Here is a 20631-nt window from a genome sequence, read left to right on the forward strand (position 1 = left end):
CATCTCATTTGCATATTGATGAGTCTTCTTTACTACTGATGGCTGTAGTGGTGGGCACTTGTCATTTCTGCTTGACTAGTTCCAGGACATGAATAATATATTCAAAGTAAGGTCCAAAATATGCAATTTGGCAGCCACTTTGTCAAATTAGATCGTCAAAAACTCGAAATGTAGCTCTGGAAACGGGTTTATTGGATTCAGGATCCTTCATTATGTTAAAAAGATTGGTTCCAGTCTTTACCCAAAAAACCAAACTGTGTACAGAGCCTTTTTTTCAGAAATCCACATCCTCTATACTGGAGAGAATATAAAACGCTGCAGCATGAACTCATCCGTCACAGACGTACCTGCACAGCTTTGTTCGTGTGTTTGATTAACCTCCGCCAATAAACCAGCGGGGACGTAACCTGAACTCTGAGGTGAGAAAGACATACATGCTAATCGCTAGATGCTCTTCAAGATGCTCCATCAAACACCCTGTCTTATTTATGTGATTTTAAACCGTTAATAATGTCATTTATTTCTTCTTCCCCAGTTTATTCACACCAATATGATCCGCGGATATGAATGTCTGATCCTGGATCATACAGATATCAACACGCGGTTCTCTGGGTTGTACTGCCATCTAGTGTCTGCTGCTTTGTCCTGGAAGAAAAGGTGACCTAAAGTATGAGGACACATCGACAATACACCCACGTTCTGGTTTCACGCTTCCCAACAGATTTTGGAAACTGGCTGATTTTCTTATCATCGTCACAAAAGTAGAACACATGCATGCATTTGTTCGAGTATAGTCTGTGCAAAAGAACAATAACATGCCCCTAAAGTGTTTCTCCTTTCAGAGTAAACACAGGTGCAACTGATTACATTAGCACTCATACCTTTGCTCAGGTGTTCCTGATCTACTCTGATCACATTGGAACATCTGGAGAAGTGTGTAGGTGTGTGTGTGTGTGTGTGTGTGGTAGTGTGTGTGTGTGTGTGTGTGTGGTACAGTGTGTAGACGCGGTGGACAGACAGGTCTCAGTTGGTTTGGTGTCCTCTGCTTACTTTTAATACTTGTACAACTTTTGGCCCATAATTTCAATTCCCCATTTCAGCGACCAGAGAGGGGGGGGGGATATATCCAGTCTCTGATTGTGTTACGTTATTATGAGAGTGCTCTCATACTTGTTTGATTCTGAAATTGTATATATTGATATAAATATATGTGTGTGTGTGTCCGCATCTGTAGCCTGGTATTGTCTCATTACACCGCACTGTGAATGAATCAAAGTAAATATATAAGTGGTCATGAACACATCTGTCCATCAGACAGAGGGCTGCTGTGCCTCCTGTCATCATTAATGGACGTCTCTTTAAAATGACCGCTCAGAGGAGAGGAGTTCTCATTTCTCTAACCGCCTGCTGCTTCCACTCCTCTCTCCTCGGTTCCCCTCCTCAGTCCTCCGCTCACATCTCCTGTGGGCGGCGCCAAGTCTCTAGGAGAGGAGTCGAGGAGGGGAAATTTGAGTATTGAGAAACCTCTTTGGTTTCAAAGAACTCAATGGCCGCTTTCACACCAAGTACTTTGCTGCCCTTAGTGCCAGCACTTATTACCCCATGGCACTAAGAGCCGATCGCGTTTACAACGCAATAAGTTCCCTGAGGGAAGATTACGCAAATGAAGCCGCTGACGTCACTTCTTCTTCTTCTTCTGCTTTGGGTTTACTGAAGCAATGGGAAGAGAGTGGAGCACAAAAGGGTTATTAAAGATCAGGGAATAACAACTTCAGGTCCGAATGGCTTTATTCAAACATCACAACAATGCAGGGTTAATATCTAGAATAAAGGTTTGTTTGTTGAGTAATCATCTTTCAGGCATGACGTTACACACTCTGGACAGTAGGTGGCGACATTCACCTTAAACTGTTTACTAATAACTTCAGAAATGTCTTACAATCACTGACCATCGAAACATAGATATGGACACTTCATTTGTAATTTTTCTTAGAGTTAAAGATTAAATTGGCAATCATTAGATGATCATAAATGTACAAATAAAGCGTGGGAACTGGGTTTATTGGATCCAGAAGAAGTTCCTGGCGTTTACCCAATACCACTATTCTATAACTATAACACAGCAAACGATCAAAACACACAAGAGCGATTAAAAAAATAAATGTTTTGCAACTCAAGTTACATTCTCCACAGTAGAAAAAGCTGAAAGTAAAAAAGCAGTTTTCCTGAACCACGTGTCAGGAGAAGATATAATATGAAAGGTAAAGTAAGGCCTCCAGTTAAAGGTCAGAGGTCAAGAGAGGAGCTTCCTCTAGTAGCTCTTCATGGCCATGGACGATCCTCCGCTGTCGTGCTTTCTGATCTGATGGATCATCAGGATGCTCATCAGCAGGGCCAGCAGCTGGAAAAAAGACAGGAAGACGGTTAAAAAAACCGACCAATCAGAAGACACTATTGCAGAAGAGAGAAGTAAAAAGGTAAGCAGCTTTAAAATCCACTTATCTTTACCCCATGAATCGTTTTACCTCATGACTAACTTGCTCGGAATTAATAACAATAATTTCTACATTTACTTTGGTTATGTTGAGATCCAAAAGCAACATTAGCATTGCTGTTAAATCAAATCCAATCATCAATAATAGGGTCAATTCAGACCCCTCTTTAATATATATATTTTTTTATTATTCATTTATTTAACAGGGACAGTGCACATTGATCAACATTTCTGTAAATGTGCCAGACTTAGCCAAGAGGCTATTTTTCATCTGTAGTCCCTGGAAAGATGTTCTAAGTCAACCTAAAGACAATACATACAATCAAATAAAAACTTGCAACAAACATTACTGGAATACTTATTAAAAAAAACTCAAACAAAAAACAGAACAATTCAACAAAACAATTAAAAAAAACTCAATAAAAAAGTATTCCAGGAAGTATTGTGTTGAACAAACCCAACCTATTAATCATTGTATCCAAGGTTTGGTTATTTTTTTGTAATCTCCTATAATCATTAACCTATAATCATGCGTTCATGCGAAATTTGCTGACTTCTCTCAAAACACAACAACTTCTTAAAACCTCAAAATGTTACGTTTAGAACAGACTAGGAGAAAAAATTACTTTGTGCTTTGCTAGTGCATTCTTTAGGTCCAATGAATTAGTTAGACCTTAAATGAAATGGAATAGCAAAGCAATGTGTCGAAGTCAAGCCGAGCCATAGCCGTGGGAACATGTTTCAAATGGGGGGTGCTGTGGGGATGACACCAGGGCTGGTTCTGACCAATGTGCTGCCCGATAGGCAAGATTTTAGCTGGCAATGAAAAACCTCTACAAAAGACCAATACACTGCAAACAGAGAAACATATTGACATGTTGGACAGCTTATATAACAAGGCTTCAAATTTATTATATATTATAACATGTTTTAATTGGGGGGGTGGACTTCACATCCTCTAGGGGGGTCCGGGGGTACCCCCCCGGGAAGATTTTTTTTATCATTTTAAAGTAAAATGCTTCAATCTGGTGCACTTTGAGCGCCCAATTAGAGACTGATCTTAGGGGGTACAACTCAAAACACCCATATGAAAAAGATCGGTTTGCATTTTATTAATCAAATAAGTATGTGAACATTTCCAATAACCTACCATAGCCAATAACAAATACATGTAACTTATTTTATTTCTGTTGTTCCTTCATATCTTATTTTACCAGTTAACATTTATTTATTTATGTATATTTTAGAAAATCTCTCCAGTTTTAAACGATATTTTTGGTTTACTGTCCTATAGTATACATTGCAATGATTTCAAACCTGTTTTTATTGATCCTAATAATTATAAAGGTGTGCCTTGGAAATATTTGTTTACATAAATTGTGATCAAAACGTTTGAGATTCACTGAGATAACTTCGACTAAAGTGAACTATCTAAGCCCTCAGAGTCCTTTACCTCACTGAACCTCTCAGTCTGACAGGACAGGACTCTCCCTCCACATTATTGTAGAAACAGCTTCTTATATCCGTTAGCGCAGCAGAAGCTAACAACAATCCCCGCCGATACCGCGGTATCCCCTCTCTCTATCTCTCTCACTTTGGCTGTGAGCTGCGGGCGCCTGCTAAGCCAACATCCCCCACTTTCATCACTTACAGCGCCCATCGTACAGGGCAAATGGAAAATGTAACCGGGGTGAAAAGGGTGTTATCTTTACTTAATTATGAATGTTGTTACATCAAGGCTGAAAATTCGTTTTTTTTTTTATTATATCTTGTGGAAGTGCAGATCCCCTGTGCTCCACCAGGGGGTGCTGCAGCACCCTCAGCACCCCTACTTCCCACGGCCCTGAGCCGAGCTGTAGCAAAGTTCATATTTCCATACTTTAGTGTTACGGTTGGGGACAAAACGCTGCTGAATGGTGCCGAATCCATCAACACGGACAAAAAAGAAGAATAAATAAGAAACTTACTGCGAGGATTGCAAACGTGAAGCAGAAGCCCATAATGATCTTGAAGAAGAGGTCGAAAAACACAAAGATAGCACTGCTGCAGCTCTGCAGGAGAACAAGATGGAGAAAGGGTCATTATCTGGAACGTCTCAGGAAGGAGAACTGGATGGTGTCTTGGTTAATTGGTTAATTGATTGAATACCGTCGCGTAGATCTGGTCTGGGCCTGAGGCTCCCTGCAAGAAAAACAAAGGTACAGAAAGTCAAAAACAAGTGTTCAAAAACAGCTATAAATGCATTTGAACAGAAGTGAACCACACATGGTAAAGGGGAGCTCATTTAAGGCACCCCAATCCCTTCATAAACCTTTACTGTATTAACGAAACCTGTAAATACATGAACACCCTGGGTAATGCAACAGTTCATCTTTAAGAGTATATGTTGTGTTCTGATCCTGGGATGATAACTCCTTCTTGCTTTACTCAGACAAGTTTCACTTTCTAAGCAATACTGAGAATTGTAGTTCAATGTGGTTTTACCCTCGTAAAAATCACTGTTTAGAGTTTTGAAGAAACTCAAACACAACAAAACTGCCATAGTGTTTTAGGGATATAGGATTCAGTATCTGAATCTATTCCTTATGTGGACAGAAGAACCATCCATGACTACCATCATTACCTAAAATCATATAAAGCTTCCAGATTATTTGGTCCATTTAGTGAGGTAAAAGTGGCGTTCACTTTTGCACGAGAACTAAATGGGGCTCACTGATTACCTATACAGTATCTTTATAGACCTGGTCTTTCAGGTTCATTGAACAAAACTTACCGCAGGTTTGGCTTTACATCCAGACGAAAAGGGGAATCCTGTATTTTGCCTCTTGCACTCACAGGAGTCAGAGATGTTGTTTCCCCAGTCGCTGGAGCTGACCACACCACAGCAGTGGGCCTGAAAACATACGAGACAAAAGGTTACACAAGGAGGGAATTCAGCCTGAGAACTATCCATTTCAAATGCTTCTAATGGGTTAAGTACTTAATGGATCCTGATTTGGGATTTGTTTGCATTGCAGCATCATAAAAAGACAAGGCAGTGTACATTAGAGAAATGAAAAGACTAGAAATAAACAATACAAAATGTAAACATTTCAAATAGAAATAAAAAAGCATTCCAAAAGTAGAAAATATACACATTGAAATACAAATTTACATTAACAAAATATAAAGCAGGAAATTATATATACAGTATATATTAAGTGTGTCAGGAATGACTACATTTGAAAGATTTTTAAAGTGCATTTACACCCTCTTCGAAACTCATTAGAATCAATTTCATTTCTTTGTCTTCCATGAAAGGCTTTGCCGCGTCAGCGGAGGCGGTGTCCAAAGAGTTCTTCAGCTATAATAAAACAAACAACAACATTAGCATCAAGAGCGAGAGAGAAGGTTTAAAGAATGTTAAGAAAGTCCAACCAGTCTCACGGCATTTTGTGTCATAGTCACGAAATGAATTGAATCTATTGATTCGTTTTTCACCAAAACCATTTTCTCCTTTTTTTCGTGTCACAGAGAGCGATTTTAAAAGCAATGTATTTCTATTGGTAGTGTGTTTCGTGCCTGCACCACGTCTTTCTGTCCGGTCGGGTCATGGAAGACCAGAAGCTGTGTGGTTCATAAAAAAATGTTCTTACTCAATATCTCACCCTAAGCCTAAGCCTTTTATTTTAAATTCTATAATGTCGGATTTCTTTGCCGTCCGCGACGAAAAGAAATGGCTCAAAGCCTCAGAATACTGACCTCTGTATTTTTTGTCATCTTTTTTTCCTTCTAATTTGTTATTATTCACATTGCTTTTAAAATCGCTGTGTGACACGAAAAAAAATGGCGAAATCGTGTTGGTGAACACGAATCAATAGATTAATTTTGTGGCTATAACACGAAATGCTGTGAGACTGTGTTGGAAAGTCAACTTAAACTAGCATCAAGTTCGAGTTGTAACATCTACTAGCTGAAAAGCTTAAATACAAAATGCTGAAGTATGTTTTCATTGGATTTATAATCACTTAAAACTTGAAAAATTGTGTTTTGGCTAGCATAGATTAAGCCCTTCATATGTACATAGAGAGCGGCTTCAAGATGGCTAGAGAAAGTGTTAGCATCAAGGTAGCTAGACAGAGTGTTAGCGTCAAGGTAGCTAGACAGAGTGTTAGCGTCAAGTTAGAAAGAAATAATGTTAGCATCATCATAGATAGAGATGTTAGCATTAGGGTAAATGGAGAGACTGTAGCACAAAAGTAGCTAGATACAGTGTTAGCATCAAGGTAGCTAGAGAAAGTGTTAGCATCAAGGTAGCTAGAGAAAGTGTTAGCATCAAGGTAGCTAGAGAAAGTGTTAGCATCAAGGTAGCTAGAGAAAGTGTTAGCATCAAGGTAGCTAGAGAAAGTGTTAGCATCAAGGTAGCTAGACAGAGTGTATAAAGGTAGAATGAGAGAATGTTAGCATCATCATAGATAGAGATGTTAGCATCATAGATAGAGATGTTAGCATCATAGATAGAGATGTTAGCATTGGGGTAAATAGACAGACTGTAACATCCAAATAGAGCAAACCAGTCTCACCGCATTTCGTATTATGTCACAACATTTAATCTGTTGATTCGAGTTCACCAAAACGATTTTCTCCTTTTTTTTCGTGTCACAGAACGATTTTAAAAGCAATGTATTTCTATTGGTAGTATGTTTCGTGCCTGCACCACGTCTTTTTGTCCGGTCGGGTCTTGGAAGGTCTATGTGGTTCATAAAAACATTTTCTTACTCAATATCAAGCCATGATCATTGTTTTTATTTTAAATGGTATAATGTCTGACTTCCTTCTAATTTGTTATTCTTTTCTAAATAACAAACTGTTATTTACTCAACAATAACACACAATTATCCTTGTTTTTATTTATTTGTTTGATTCTATGATATCGTTTTTTTTTTACGTCCGTCAGCAACTGAATTTCAAAATAAAGTCACCGGAAACAGACATAGGCAATGCACACCCACTGAACTGATTACCCAAGATCCTCAGCTATGGTTGAAGCTTGGTGATTGGATGTTTTAGCCGCAATGCACGTTGGGATATGGTGTTTATGCGATATGAAATCCGAAAACATAATTCTTTTTTTTTAAAACTTTATTCCGCGTGTGCTTTCTTTTCTCTTTGGAAGTCATCACATAACGGCATTGTAATACACGGTTCGGCTGCATTAAATATGACATATCTGCCGTAGTTCTCTATTTATAGAGACCTGATGAGAAGACCTTTGGAAAAACTGGAAGAACTACCGCCGAAATTGGATATGTGAGGTGGATCATAAATATATCAACAATTAAAGAACATCTTCCATTTCTCTTTACACAATACGTCTCCTCGCAGTATCAACACTAATTCAGCTGACTTTTATATTTGATCCCATTGGCAGATAGGTAGCAGTGCACAGCTGGTAGACAGGGACTTTTAAAGATATTACTGATATTACTGATTTTCTTTGAATATAAGAATGTAAATACTGAGTTGAGAGAATAGTCAGGGGATTTGGGTGATGGGAGACACATCTATGGATTCAGAATCTCAATAGCTTACCATTAAATGACGGATATACCTTTCTGTCTGTGATGTTTTACAAATCAGGTATTATTGTGTAGAAGTAAAACATGTAAAATAGTATTGCAATATCCTGTCAAATTATGTGAAAACATGAATAAAACTACACATCTTCAGATGTTATACGTACATAAGTGTCCTACACTAATAATACAAAGTATAATTTGTTGTGTTAACACTGTTGTTGTGTAGACTTGACAGTTTTTTAACCCGCACCGCCTAGTGGTTAAAGCACGTTATTTAATTGTTTTGTTGAATGTGTTATATTTGATTAAAAAAATATTAAGAGTACATCCTTTCATAGGCGGAAAGTAGAAGGTCAATGATAGAAATATAGAATATAAAGAATCAAGAAGATACTGTAAGTGATCTCTACAATTACAAACAGTTTAGTGCAGGATGTACAAAGATATTAATATGAGGAGGTGCAAAACAGAAAAACGAATTAACCTTTATTTAAACATGAAAGAATACTTTAGGTTAAGGTCTTCTTTTAAATAAGAAAAAAGCTTTGGGGGTATCTACAGATAAATATTAAGCTTGACGAAATGCTTAACGTCTAATATATATCTTTCCTGCAATGTTAACTATGAAGCACTTATTTTAAATGATATTATACGCATTAATTATACTCTTCTAAGATGTATGTAGATAGAATAAGAAATGTGTAGAATTTGACCGTTTAATGATGGAGGTACACAAAAAAAAGGAGAAAATATTGTTGGTGAACACGAACCAATCGATTACATGTCGTGACTATAACACGAAATGCCGTAAGACTGGGTTGTTTATAGACAGCACGTTAGTATCAAGGTAGATATAGATAATATAAGCATGGCGTCAGTTAGATATAGAGAAAGTCACAGAGGTAGAAATAGCATTGGGAAAGAAGGTAGCTAGATAAACAGATTACCGTGTTTCTTGAGACAACGACGACAATGCCAAAGATCAGCATGACGATCATTCCCAGCACCATGAAGCCTGCAAACTGTTCATCAAACAATGTCAGAACACTCCTGTTAAATATGGTGGTTCATCTAAAGAAGGACAAATTAGTGTCATAATAATAACTTGAATTGATATAGCGCCTTTCAGGGGACCGAGGGTCTCTTTCCAGAAAAACAGGAGTAAAAAACAGTCAGACAAACAAAACAACATGACTTCTTGTACGTACTATTTTGAAGATGAGTTCTTTCTCCATGCATGCGGCAACGATTCCCAAGACAGGGAGGATGAGGACACCGAGGGCAAACACCCAACTCCAGGCCAGACTCGGACCCCCAACCGCGGTTACCTGAAAAACAGGAGAACACGAGGTCAACTTTCTTCCATTTTGCAAAGTGTTAAGCACAGATGGGCCCATAGTTCATCCTCAGTTTCTCAATCTCTATTTACTTATATAGCACATTTAAAACAACTTCAGTGGAACAAAGTGCTGTACAGGGAACAAGATAAAAAGTACAAATAACTAGAATCCCAAACGTAAAACATCATGTATGTTCAAAGCTCCTTCAGACTGGAATCATTTACCACAAAATATAGGACGCTTAACTTATTTTCAAATGTTTCTCTTCTTTTGCTGTTACCTGTACATGCTATTGATCAATTCACAAGTACAAATCACTTTGTTGTTATTCTTTTTTTAGTTTGTATTGGTAGGAACATATATTAATGTCCGCATTTGTATCCTTAATGTTTGTGTTGTGATCGTAGTAGTCTTGTCTGTTGGTTGTGTTGTGACGTGATTTCGTTTTTAGTTTTTGCTTCCTTGTTACTGTCTTGCTGTTTGTACCATGTTAACACCCCGTTGAAACATGATGGATCATTTCAAGGGGTCTATCCTAAACTAATACATTTCAAATAATAATATGTTGCTTCTGAAGATAAAGGATTTATTTATCATGATCAACATCCGAGAAAAATATGTTACTTAGCCAGGCTAGCTTAGATTAGAAACAGTTTGTTCTGATCGATGTTCAGAGCTGCGTTTCTGGCAAATGCGTCATGCAAACGTATTGCTTTACTGAAGAGTGAAGTATATCAGTATGTTTAAATACCATCAAATCCTGGTGTGGACAATTCTTCTTCTACACTTTATATCATATTGTAGTCTATGTAAATGTTTACTTCTCTATCTTTGGCGGCTTTCTCAAAGGCTTCACATCCAGATGGGCAGACAGCATATATTAATTGTATCGTTTGCTATAACCATCAGCGACGCGGCAGAGCCTCCCCTGTCATACTCCAATGTAACGGGAAAACAACTAAGAAAAACTAAATAGTAATAATAATAAAATGTCTCCACTGATCTGTGTTGTAAATGGGATTTATGTTTGATTCCAGTCGCTTCTTATAGTCAAAATCAGCAAATTTGCTAAGCTCCGCTACAACTAGGCTACATGGGAGCGATGAGAAGTGAGGCAGGTACGAGCTCTGCCTTTCGTAAGCCCACAGTAACTGGCTGGAGCGCGGGCACTAATTTAGCGCGGGCACTTATTTTGTGAGCGCGCTCAAGCCAGTTATATCTCTCACAGGCTCCGCCCTCAACTGGACTCTATGGGTACTACCTTACCCTGCGAGCATTCTCTCACTGAGACTTCTATAGACGTAGCCGGCCTTGGGCGGGCCTACCTGAATGCGCGCGCATCACATCGTATAAAACGAGGCCTCGCCTCCTGACTATCATCCTTTTCTCTTCAGCAGCGGAAGTGATTCCACGAGAGACTGAGACGTTTGAAAGAAGAAGAAAGAGTTATCATACCTCCAGGGAGTCCCCACTGCTAGAGACCCGGGCCCGTCCTTCGTGCCCTGGCTGAAATAGCGGGCGCCGATCCCCACCACCTTTGCCTCGAGTGTTTGGGGGACCAGGATATGGCCGAGGCGGTGCCATTCACGTTCGCCATTCCTTCCGGGTTTGGCGTCCATGAAAGTCCACCGCCCAGGGCTGTACTCTCCCTGGATGATGATCATGGCGGCGGGTGTGTGGGCTACTCACTCATTGCTAGAGATGCCCCCGCCTCACCAGGTGAGAGCGATTATTGGGCCGCAAGGCCGAATAAGTAGCTTGGTCCACGGGCCTTGCCCCAGGCCCGGTTCCCCCGGGGACTCCACATGATAGGGTTGACCCTACTTCATCAAAGGCTGCCGCTGCCCGCCGTGTGATGTCCCTGGGATATCACGCCGCGTGGCGCTTAACAAAGAGGACCGAGTTGATCTCCTGGGAACCCCGTGTTTACGGAAGGGCTCTTTTGGATCGATCTTCTTGCTCACGGGATGAGGAGTAGTCGCAGCGTGGCTGCTTCTTGCCCATCCCCAGAGGAAGGAACACTGTCCCACACTCCCCGCCCCCGCTGTAAACCCCAGTATAGGGAGCCAGCAGGTGGGCGTGTGCACGTGAGTGGAATAAACCGAGTGCTGTCAAAGCACTGTGCGGGTTCAAGAGACGATATTGCCGGTGTGCTGTTGTCAGAAAACACACCTTGCCTGGTATAATAGCTCCGATGAATGCATTTCACCGTTACAATGGGAAATACAGCGTTAATACGTGGGCGCGCCGCCCTCGTGAGAGTGGCAGCGATGCGTTCAGGGACCCCTGCAGGAGAACGGTGGTTTAACTTTTTATAAACTCTAGTTCTGGAGTGAGGTGTGTGTGTGGGAAAAATGCCTTCAGTAAAGACTATTGCATTTATCCCAGAGTCATCTCTCTCCACAATTCCACTTTTCCCCATAATGTCCGTTTCAAAGAGACGGCATTGTGATGGCGCGCACGGCCCCCCTCCCCCGAGGGCGGGCCACGGTGCGTTCAAAGACCTCAGTAGAGAGGTGAGATGAAGGGAGAGGTGCCACCTGACTGGCGGGGGGAGAAAATCGCCCGGGACGAAGGGGCGAATCCCACCTCCTCCCTGTATAATGCACAGATCACTACGTTTTCTAATAAGAATGAGGTTGATCTGTATCCAAATCTAAGTGTCTTTTGTTTCCACAAGGCTACACCTACACACAATGTTAACCGTACAAATTCCCCTTTCACTGCCCCAGCTGTAGCTCCTGTAAAGGAGGTGGCTAGTGGGCATGCGCAGATGAGAGGGATGAACCGCAGGGAGTGCTATCTAAAGGAGAGCGCTATGCGGGTACAGGGACATTATGGCCGGCGTATTACTGTCAGAGAACACGCCACGCCTAGAGCAAAGACTCCAATGCAGTTTACCGTAGTGGTAAAGGCTGCATTATGGCGGAACCCGCACTCACACAAGAGCGCGTGGCAGTGCGTTCAGGGACCTTAGTAAAACACACTACTCCTATAAAGACTCCGATTAATGCTGTTTACCGTAGTGGTGAGAACAGCATTAGGGTGGAGCGCGCGGCGGTGCGTTCAGGGTCCTCAGTAAATAATCGGCCCTTTCTGTGTCAACCCTCCATGGGCAAATCTTCCCTTCGCGGGGAGTTTTGCGCGGAACGAGTCACCAGAGAGTATCATAGCTTTATCGCTGCGGCCCCACAGCTGAGGGCTTTCCATTAACACAATATTCTGGGGAATGGAAACTCAGCTATGTGCTAACAAGGTGGAGGGACAGGACGCTGAAACGGGGCTATTCACTCCAGTTTTGCAGCGTCCCACTGTACCACATTTCTATACACTGTACCACTGTATCACAAATTGAAAATAGTGGTTATATTTCCAAGTTGCAAATGCGCTGCTGCTCTCGCTGATACTTGCATCTGCCATTGTGTGTGTGTGTGTGTGTGTGTGTGTGTGTGTGTGTGTGTGTGTGTGTGTGTGTGTGTGTGTGTGTGTGTGTGTGTGTGTGTGTGTGTGTGTGTGTGTGTGTGTGTGTGTGTGTGTTAGCATTAGCAAGTGTTCGTCTGTGTGTATTTTCCCCATAAGGCAAGGCCCGCCCAACTCTGTCTCTGATTGGCTTACCCTGAAATGTTACCCCACGTTAACCAATCATCACTCCTCTCTGGTTACTTTCACTTTTCCATGGTACTGTGAGAGGACATCGCTGTATTCGCCTGTAAATTACATCCGCAGGGAGATTCGGTTCAGTTCCATCACATAATGTAACACAGTAACGCACCCTTTTAAATCACAGTAACTATAACGGCGTTACTTAATGGGAATAGGTAACTAGTAACGCTACTAGTTAGTGCAAAAGTAGTTGCTTTGTAACGCGTTAGTCCCAACGCTGCTGACAACCATGTATCGTTTTTAAAACAGTGGCGCGTTTCTACTAATATTAGTGTTACGGCCTTTGTAGAGCCATCGTACAGTTATCTTTGCACAGGAGCTCATACTCTGGTGAAGGAGAAGACCGACCCAAACATTGGATTTGTTGTAATAATAATCCCCAAGAAATGATATAAATTCAAGGAAAAATCATTGTTTATAAAGTGGATTATGTTTAATTCTTCCTTTCCAGGTTTTTACAAAAGTCTTTGAATATTTGCCTAACTTTTCCTTTTCAGATTGTTAAACATTTTGAGAATTGTTTAATTTTTCCCTTCAGATTATGAAATGACATAAGGATTGATAGTAAGTAATGTAATTATGTTATCATGCCAGTCTTTTGATTTAATATTCAATGAAGCTAACGTAAATATAATCCTAAATTGAAGACAGTGCAATTTTACAGAATACAGATTGATTAGATCACCAGTGTGAATGTCTTACCTTAGCTGGATCTCTTATGATCCTGAGTTTAAAATGCTTTTGACGAGTGATTGCCTTGAAGTAAATCTTTAAACTGCAAGCTGGTTTTGATTTTTGATTTTATTTAAGTGAGATTAACTAAGGAGTAAATGTTAAAACATATTAGTTTAAAATAAATGTTTTTGTTATTATGTATCTGTGATGTTATGTGTTCATTATTATGCTTTTGACAAAAGATGCTCCAAACACTGATGAGAGATGATTTCTCTATTATGATTGCCTGTCTCAATCATTGTGATTGAATGTTTCAATCGTATGATGTTGTTCTTAATGTGATTGTTATTGATGTAATTGATGTTTTGTAAGTCCACACTCAAATCTGAAGATTCCCATTGATTTAAGTATTGAACAAAATATTATTAGACTAAGGTTTTTAGATTATCAAAACTGATAAAAAGAGAGGAACTGTTGGGAAATATTTCCCATCCATAACTTTGACCCAGTTCATCAGTTCATGCTCTCCTGACTGAGCACACGCACCTGTAAGCTTGGTGCTGTGCTCTCAGTGCTCTGTCTCCCTGTTCCTGCTTGTTGGATCAGCTGATAGAGGTGTTATGATTCTATCTTGTTATGCAGCATGTTGATTATTCTCTCTGAACTAGCTAAACACACGGGTCTGGGGTAGAGTTCTTCAGAATTGACGTGGCAACTCTACCTTGAAGTCAGAACCTCTGGCTCTCGGACTTGTTTTGTGAATTCTCCGGCCGAAGCTCTAAATAAACCATCAGTGTTTGCCATCAGAGCTCCAGCTCTCCCCGTGCCTCCTTTGAGTCGATGACTCTTCCTGCATTGCTACACCGAAGTTTCCCCCACACCAAATTTGATTTCTGCTCTGATTGCATCATCCTGTCTCCCAGAAAAGGTGGAATGGAAAATCTCCTGAAGGCTGCATCTGCTTTGCATTAAAAACAAAAAAAAGGACTGAAAGCCTCCTCTACGTCTCACGCAGCTGCCAGGCGTTCCTTATAAACATCACCATCCTTCACCTTGACTTGTTTTAAACATCTCTAAACAGGTACGGGGTTTTCAGATGTGTGCAGGATTATCCAAGTAACAAACCAGCTGCTTTGGTTTTCACTCAAAGCTTTGACGTAGTTAACATTCCTGAGTCTGAAAGAGGTTATATAAGGTTGTGTAATGGTAAAAAAAAAATCCCGATTTTTGTTTACAGTAATCAACACAAACAAACCCTGGAACCTCTGTTTTAACTTATGGTTTTATTTGTAGTTAACATCTGACTCTCATTTAGTGGTTTACTCTGTGAGTCACGCTACGGTAAATCTGCAGCCAGGAGACATCCCGTAATGGAGGAGTTGTAAAAGATGTTTGTAAGCGACCATTCATCCCACGCAGATAACGAGTGAGAGAATTCATCTGGCAGATCACACACGAGACGTCAAACTCTGGCAGAAATACAACCCTGTTTCTGGTTCAACTTCTGTCGGAGCGTTTGTAGTTTGTTTATGTTTCTAGTAAACCCAGAGTAGTGTTGTTATATCTTAGGGAACAGCCTCTGTAAAAAGTCCAAATGACGCTTGATTCTTTGTATAAATTAACCCGAAAGATATAAAGTGAGCTTCAGCTATAACTAACTAACGTTGATGCAAAAGGCTGCAGCTCTTTCCCCTCCACTGCCAAGAGAAAGAGTCCTAAACACAGGAAATGACTCCTCATTTTAGCATTTCCTGTCCACTGGTCTGGAGGCCAATGGTAATCTGAAAGTGCTTTTGGTTGTTGGTTGAGATAAGGTCGGCATTTCAACACAATCTGAAGAGAAGTTAATGTTTTGTCCAACGAAATGGTTGGTTTTTGGTGTTTTCATGGGATTTATTGACAATGAAATGAACCATCAACACATTTGAACCGAGCTAAAAAAGGCCAGTGCTAAAAAACAAGCTAACCTAAAAAAAGGTATACAGCAGTTCTTCTAATGACCACTAGATGTTCTAAAACCTTATAATGACTCAGAATTGACCTTTCGCAAAGCCACGCCCCTAAATGCCTGCTGTCCAATCATATTCGATCACGTGCGCGGCTCCCTGTGGAAGTCCGACAAGCTTAGCGTTCAAATTCATTGCGAAAATGGTGAAGCGTTGTGCTTATGGTCTTTGCAAATCGGATAGCAGATATCCCATAAACTTAGAGGGGGGGGGGGGTGATATTTTACCCGTTTCCTAAACCCAAAACCTGAGAGGAGAGATGCCGCCAGTGGATAAAGAAATGCGGCAGGCCCCATGCCCAGCTGAATATGGCGAATATCAACAAACACAAATAAGTTTGCTCCAAGGTAAATACGTGCTAACGTAGCTAGCTAGCTAGCAAAGATTACATTCACAAATTAACTAACTAATTTAATTAACTAATTTCACTAACTAATGTTAGCTAAAGTTAGACCCTCCAGAAAAACGCGATTCTGCGATCGCAGAATTTCCCGCATAATCAGCTAAATGCCGCAGATTTTTAAAAGTCCGCATATTTATCAAAAGCCGCATAATCCCCGCATTTTTCCACACAAAGTTGAGAAAAAAAATAAAAAAGTTAACTCGTCTTGACGAGTAATGATGATGACGCAACGTCATCAGCCCGCGCATCACAGAAGGCAAACACCGTCGTGTGAAGGTGTGGAATTCACACACCAAGATGAACAAATCGAATCCATCACATTTACCCACGAACATTTCAGCTAAAGACCGGGCAAAGCAGTACCCCAATGTCTTGCACGAAAGTGGGGGGAAACCGTTCTGTACTCCGTGCAACTGTGTGTTGGAGCATAAAAGGAAATCGACTGTGAATACCCACTTCGATTCGCTCAAACATTCAAAAATGGTTTCTGCTGCGGACAAGAAAGCCAAGCAACTCACGCTCACAGAGGCATCAACCTCCAAAACCCTTTCGAGGGTTGCAAGAAACGAGGTGAGTAGCCTACAATATTGAAGCTGGTCAGATAACGAACGAGTAAATGAAAACAGAATGAGGAGGAGGAGGGGGGGGGGGGGGGTGTGGGTGTGTGTGTGTGTGTGTGTGTGTGTGTGTGTGTGTGTGTGTGTGTGTGTGTGTGTGTGTGTGTATGTGTGTGTGTGTGTGTGTGTGTGTGTCTTTCTGTGATGTAGCTTGCTTCTAGTATGCTTGTTTATCATAGCAACTCTTTAAAAGTGCTCCCTTTCATTCAGTAGTAGCCTAGTAACAGGGTGCGGGAGAATAATCACCTTTTTTCCGCTTCCCGCATATTTCACAACTGTTCGCATATTTAGCAACTTTCCGCATATTTCGCAACTTTCCGCATATTACGCAACTTCCCGCAATTTCCCCGCATAAAATCACATAAACACCCCGCATTTTTATCGCACAATCAAGGATTTTAGCCCGCATAATTAAGGATTTTGGCCCGCGTTTTTCTGGAGGGTCTATAAAGTCACACGACTACAGCTGTAAGCTGTGTGCTTCTAGGTCGTTTTGACCATGTATATCACTTGATGCATAATAATGTCTGAACAGCTGAGCTCCGTTATTAGTCTACCTGTGGTCAAAGTACAAACAAGAAAGCCAACAGGCAATCATTCATTTATATTTTGCTTTAATCTTTGTAGCATTTTGTTAATGGAAAGCCTACTGCCGACTTCCCTAATCCTGCTGCACAAGTGGGCACCCCGACCCCCACAAAGGAACAACAAGGTGGATGCAGAAAGCCACCAAGGAAACGGTAGTTAACTTTAGACAAACTACAACATTTAATGCCTCTTGTGATTGTATTGTTTTATTCCAAAATAATAATAATAATAATAATAATAATAATAATTCCGTCGAATTTGACATACAGCTCATGTGGTTTTTCACTCTTGCACTGCGACCTGTATGCAAGTGCCTCTATTGATGTTGTGCCTCCCTCTTTTCTAATGTTTATACTGTGGATATAACCCTCCATAGCGTATTGTAGCCCCTTTTGTCGGGACCTGGAGGATATTGCTGCGTTATTGCTCCAAAATGAGTCTGTTAAGGCGACTCCGACGTTACGGAGACCCTCCATTATGGCTTTGTTTAACGCATCTGGCTCTCAGCTTGTCGGACTAGCAACAGTAACCAAGGGGGGGCGTGGCTTTGCGAAAGGTCAGTTGTATCTCTTCCTGTCCCCTGGAGTGGAAGTCAATGGTTTTTTCTGAATGTGTTTTTGGTTGTTAGGTAAATACCCCACTGGTGACATTTCGTAAATGTTTGTTGGAGATTATTTTCGTCCATATTCCAAAATCCAAAGGAGAAATCCCCGCTTTTTGTTGAAGGAACCAGGGAGATGCTACCTTCAGGGTCCACTACAGAAATACGACATCCCTGTACCACTCTATAGTAAAAGGAGAGTAGTTTTTGTTTTTTTGCTTGGTTTGTCAGCAGGATTACAGAAAAATCAAGGCAGCATTTTCATCAAAATTGGTGGAAGAGTGTAGCCTTGGCCAAGCAAGAAGCTATTCTGGATCAGAGACGCAAGGCAGATACATAATTATGTTTCACTTTTGTTAACATTTAGAGGTATGGCTTTGCCCTGCAGTCATGTAGTGTCGGAATAATCTGAAAAAAATGTATCCAGGATCGAAAATGGAGAAACGTATCAGAGAGATATCTATGACATAAAAGGCAGGCGTTTATAAAGTTAGAGGCTCATCTTGGCTTTTTAAACTTCTGACAATTTAAATGTTAAAATGCAAATAAACTAATTTGCATGCTGTCTGCATTTCGAAAGCCAAAATGTAGGACTTTTTGTGGATTCACTATCTGTGTTGCTGTTGCTGTTTACCTGGTGGCTGAAGGGGGTGGCCTTCAATGCTCCGTAGACCAGCGCGCCGCCGAGTATCTGAGGACAGAATAAAATATGTTAAAAACGCCATGGAGGCTGAAGAGTGCCAAACAATATAGATTTTTGGAAAATTTATGATAAAAGACAACATGTAAACAATTTAGAAAGGAATTAAACCAATTGTAAATTAAACTATATTTAAATGGAATAAAAACACAAATGGCAAATTGTGATTTAATTTCTACCTATCCATGACTGAAATGTGTACCCGTTTCTGTCATTCCTGCCTTCAGACACTAGAGGGAGATAGAACCCCAAAACTAAAATCACTTTCTCCGTCTCCTCCCAATTCTTTTTTTGAAATTTGTAAATAAATTACCTTTTTTTATTATACAATTAGCTGGTGCATTTAAGGAAGGAACGTGGGTGTGATGGACAGGGAAAGTGAAGAAATGTGCAATCAGTCTTTCTGCCTAAAACAAACAAAGATTAGACCTGCTGATCGAGCTGAACAACATCATTTCAACCCTTCTAAATTAAATAAAAAAGGGGGAATGAAGGGCGCAAAAATATCTTTGATGTTTTCGCGCTTTTTTTATTCTAGAACCTGATTCAGCTTTATTCTTTTGCTCAGTTTCCCACATTTTTTGGGTGAAAATGTTCAGTTTTATACTTTTTTCTCTTCTCCCTGTCGAAAACAAACAGACCTTAAATGCCCCTCACCCCTCAGACACCCCCCTCTCTTTAGTTCCTTCTTCCTTTCTCCAGCGCTCCAAGCAAAACACACAGAAACCGTCTGAAACTCGACCCAGCTGCCATTTGTTTTTTGCAGTTACTGGAAATGACGGAACGCTGATGTAGAAATCTGATAAAAAGAATCCTTCACTACTTTCATTTACATTTTACGCCTTCATTTTAAATTAAATCAAAGTTTTAGGCTTTTTTACATTAAGACATTTAATTTAAGAATTTTAAAAACCCATAAATAAACCAAATCAATTCTAAAAACATATATATTTGTATTTGTTTTGAGCAAATCTCTATCCTTTCTGTTTGTCTTCATCATAATAAAAATAAATTCTAGATTCTACATTTTTTTTCCCAACAGGAGAAAAAACCCCATCTTTGTTTAATAACAAGTGAAATAATTTAAAAATATATATTAATTCATCAAAGTGTGTGACTTCTTGCAATCTTCATTTTGTAGAATTCTTTTTTATAAATCAAAAAAACATATTACTACAATTTCGATTTCTTTCGATCAATTGATCTTTAAACACAGACACTTAATATTAAATATTTAACTTGGTTTTCTTTTCGAATTCTAACCCTAACCTCTTTTTTTCCCTCTTTTTATCTTTTAGCCCAAACGCAAAACAACGTTGAGAAAAAGGAGGAATAATAATAATCATAAAAGTTTGTACTCACTGCAAACACCACATTGAAGAAGATAAAGAGGCATTTGATGCATCCGTTAATTTTCCCCATCTTCAGTTTTGAGAGTTTCTCTGAGAGATGAAATGCGTGCTGACACTGAAACACAGAGGGTGTGTGTGAGAGGGTGTGTGTGTGTGCGCTGGTATGCAGGAGCATATGATATGATGCTGAGAACACAGATCTGGACGAAATAGAACAGATCTGCACGACATAGAACAGATCTGCACAACACAGAACAGATCTTCACACAAAAGTGAGAGTGATTCTGATCTAGTTCATTTTTCTCATTTGTTTCATTGCATCTTTTCCATTGAATATGCTTTGTGTGAACAGATAAGACGGTTTAAGGCCAAACAACAAACTTTTTTTGGGACATTATTTACTTTTTAAAATGCTGCAAATACAAAACGCTGCAAGACGCTCAAAACACAACGGGAACCAGGGGACTCTAAAAAGTGACGCACACAGCTGGGCCGTAGCATGGGTGTATAATAAGAACTGGATACAGCGTGGGAGGCGGGGCCTCATTCATTCCTATGAGAGTTGCTCATTGGCGCATGATGATAAAATGGCCAAACTTTTGAGAGAGCGAAACGTCACAGATTACCCAGCATG

General features: G+C 40.3%; 1 protein-coding gene across 1 annotated transcript; it reads right to left on the reverse strand.

The window, feature by feature from the left end:
* Positions 1 to 1770: 1770 nt before the first annotated feature.
* Positions 1771 to 20169, reverse strand: LOC307021911 (tetraspanin-17-like). The gene is made up of 9 exons (XM_079654438.1): positions 20008 to 20169; positions 18580 to 18636; positions 9261 to 9380; positions 9000 to 9074; positions 5742 to 5837; positions 5268 to 5387; positions 4643 to 4675; positions 4462 to 4545; positions 1771 to 2401 (listed from the first exon to the last, which is right to left on the reverse strand). Exons 1-9 carry the CDS (start codon positions 20065 to 20067, stop codon positions 2312 to 2314), a joined length of 735 nt encoding a protein of 244 aa, XP_079510564.1. The 5' UTR covers positions 20068 to 20169; the 3' UTR covers positions 1771 to 2311.
* Between the last annotated feature and the right edge of the window lie 462 nt (positions 20170 to 20631).

This window comes from Notothenia rossii, assembly GCF_949606895.1.
Source record: "Notothenia rossii genome assembly, chromosome: 10".
NCBI classification, from domain to species: Eukaryota; Metazoa; Chordata; class Actinopteri; order Perciformes; family Nototheniidae; genus Notothenia; species Notothenia rossii.

Excerpts from the sequence above, each read along its gene's own strand:
- LOC307021911 (XM_079654438.1), bottom strand. The coding sequence starts at position 20,067 with ATGGGGAAAATTAACGGATGCATCAAATGCCTCTTTATCTTCTTCAAT. Across the intron at positions 5,838-8,999 it reads TCGTTGTCTCAAGAAACACG|CTGAAGAACTCTTTGGACAC; the intron begins GTAATCTGTTTA and ends GTTTTATTATAG. Across the intron at positions 5,388-5,741 it reads TAATGAGTTTCGAAGAGGGT|GCCCACTGCTGTGGTGTGGT; the intron begins GTAAATGCACTT and ends GTATGTTTTCAG.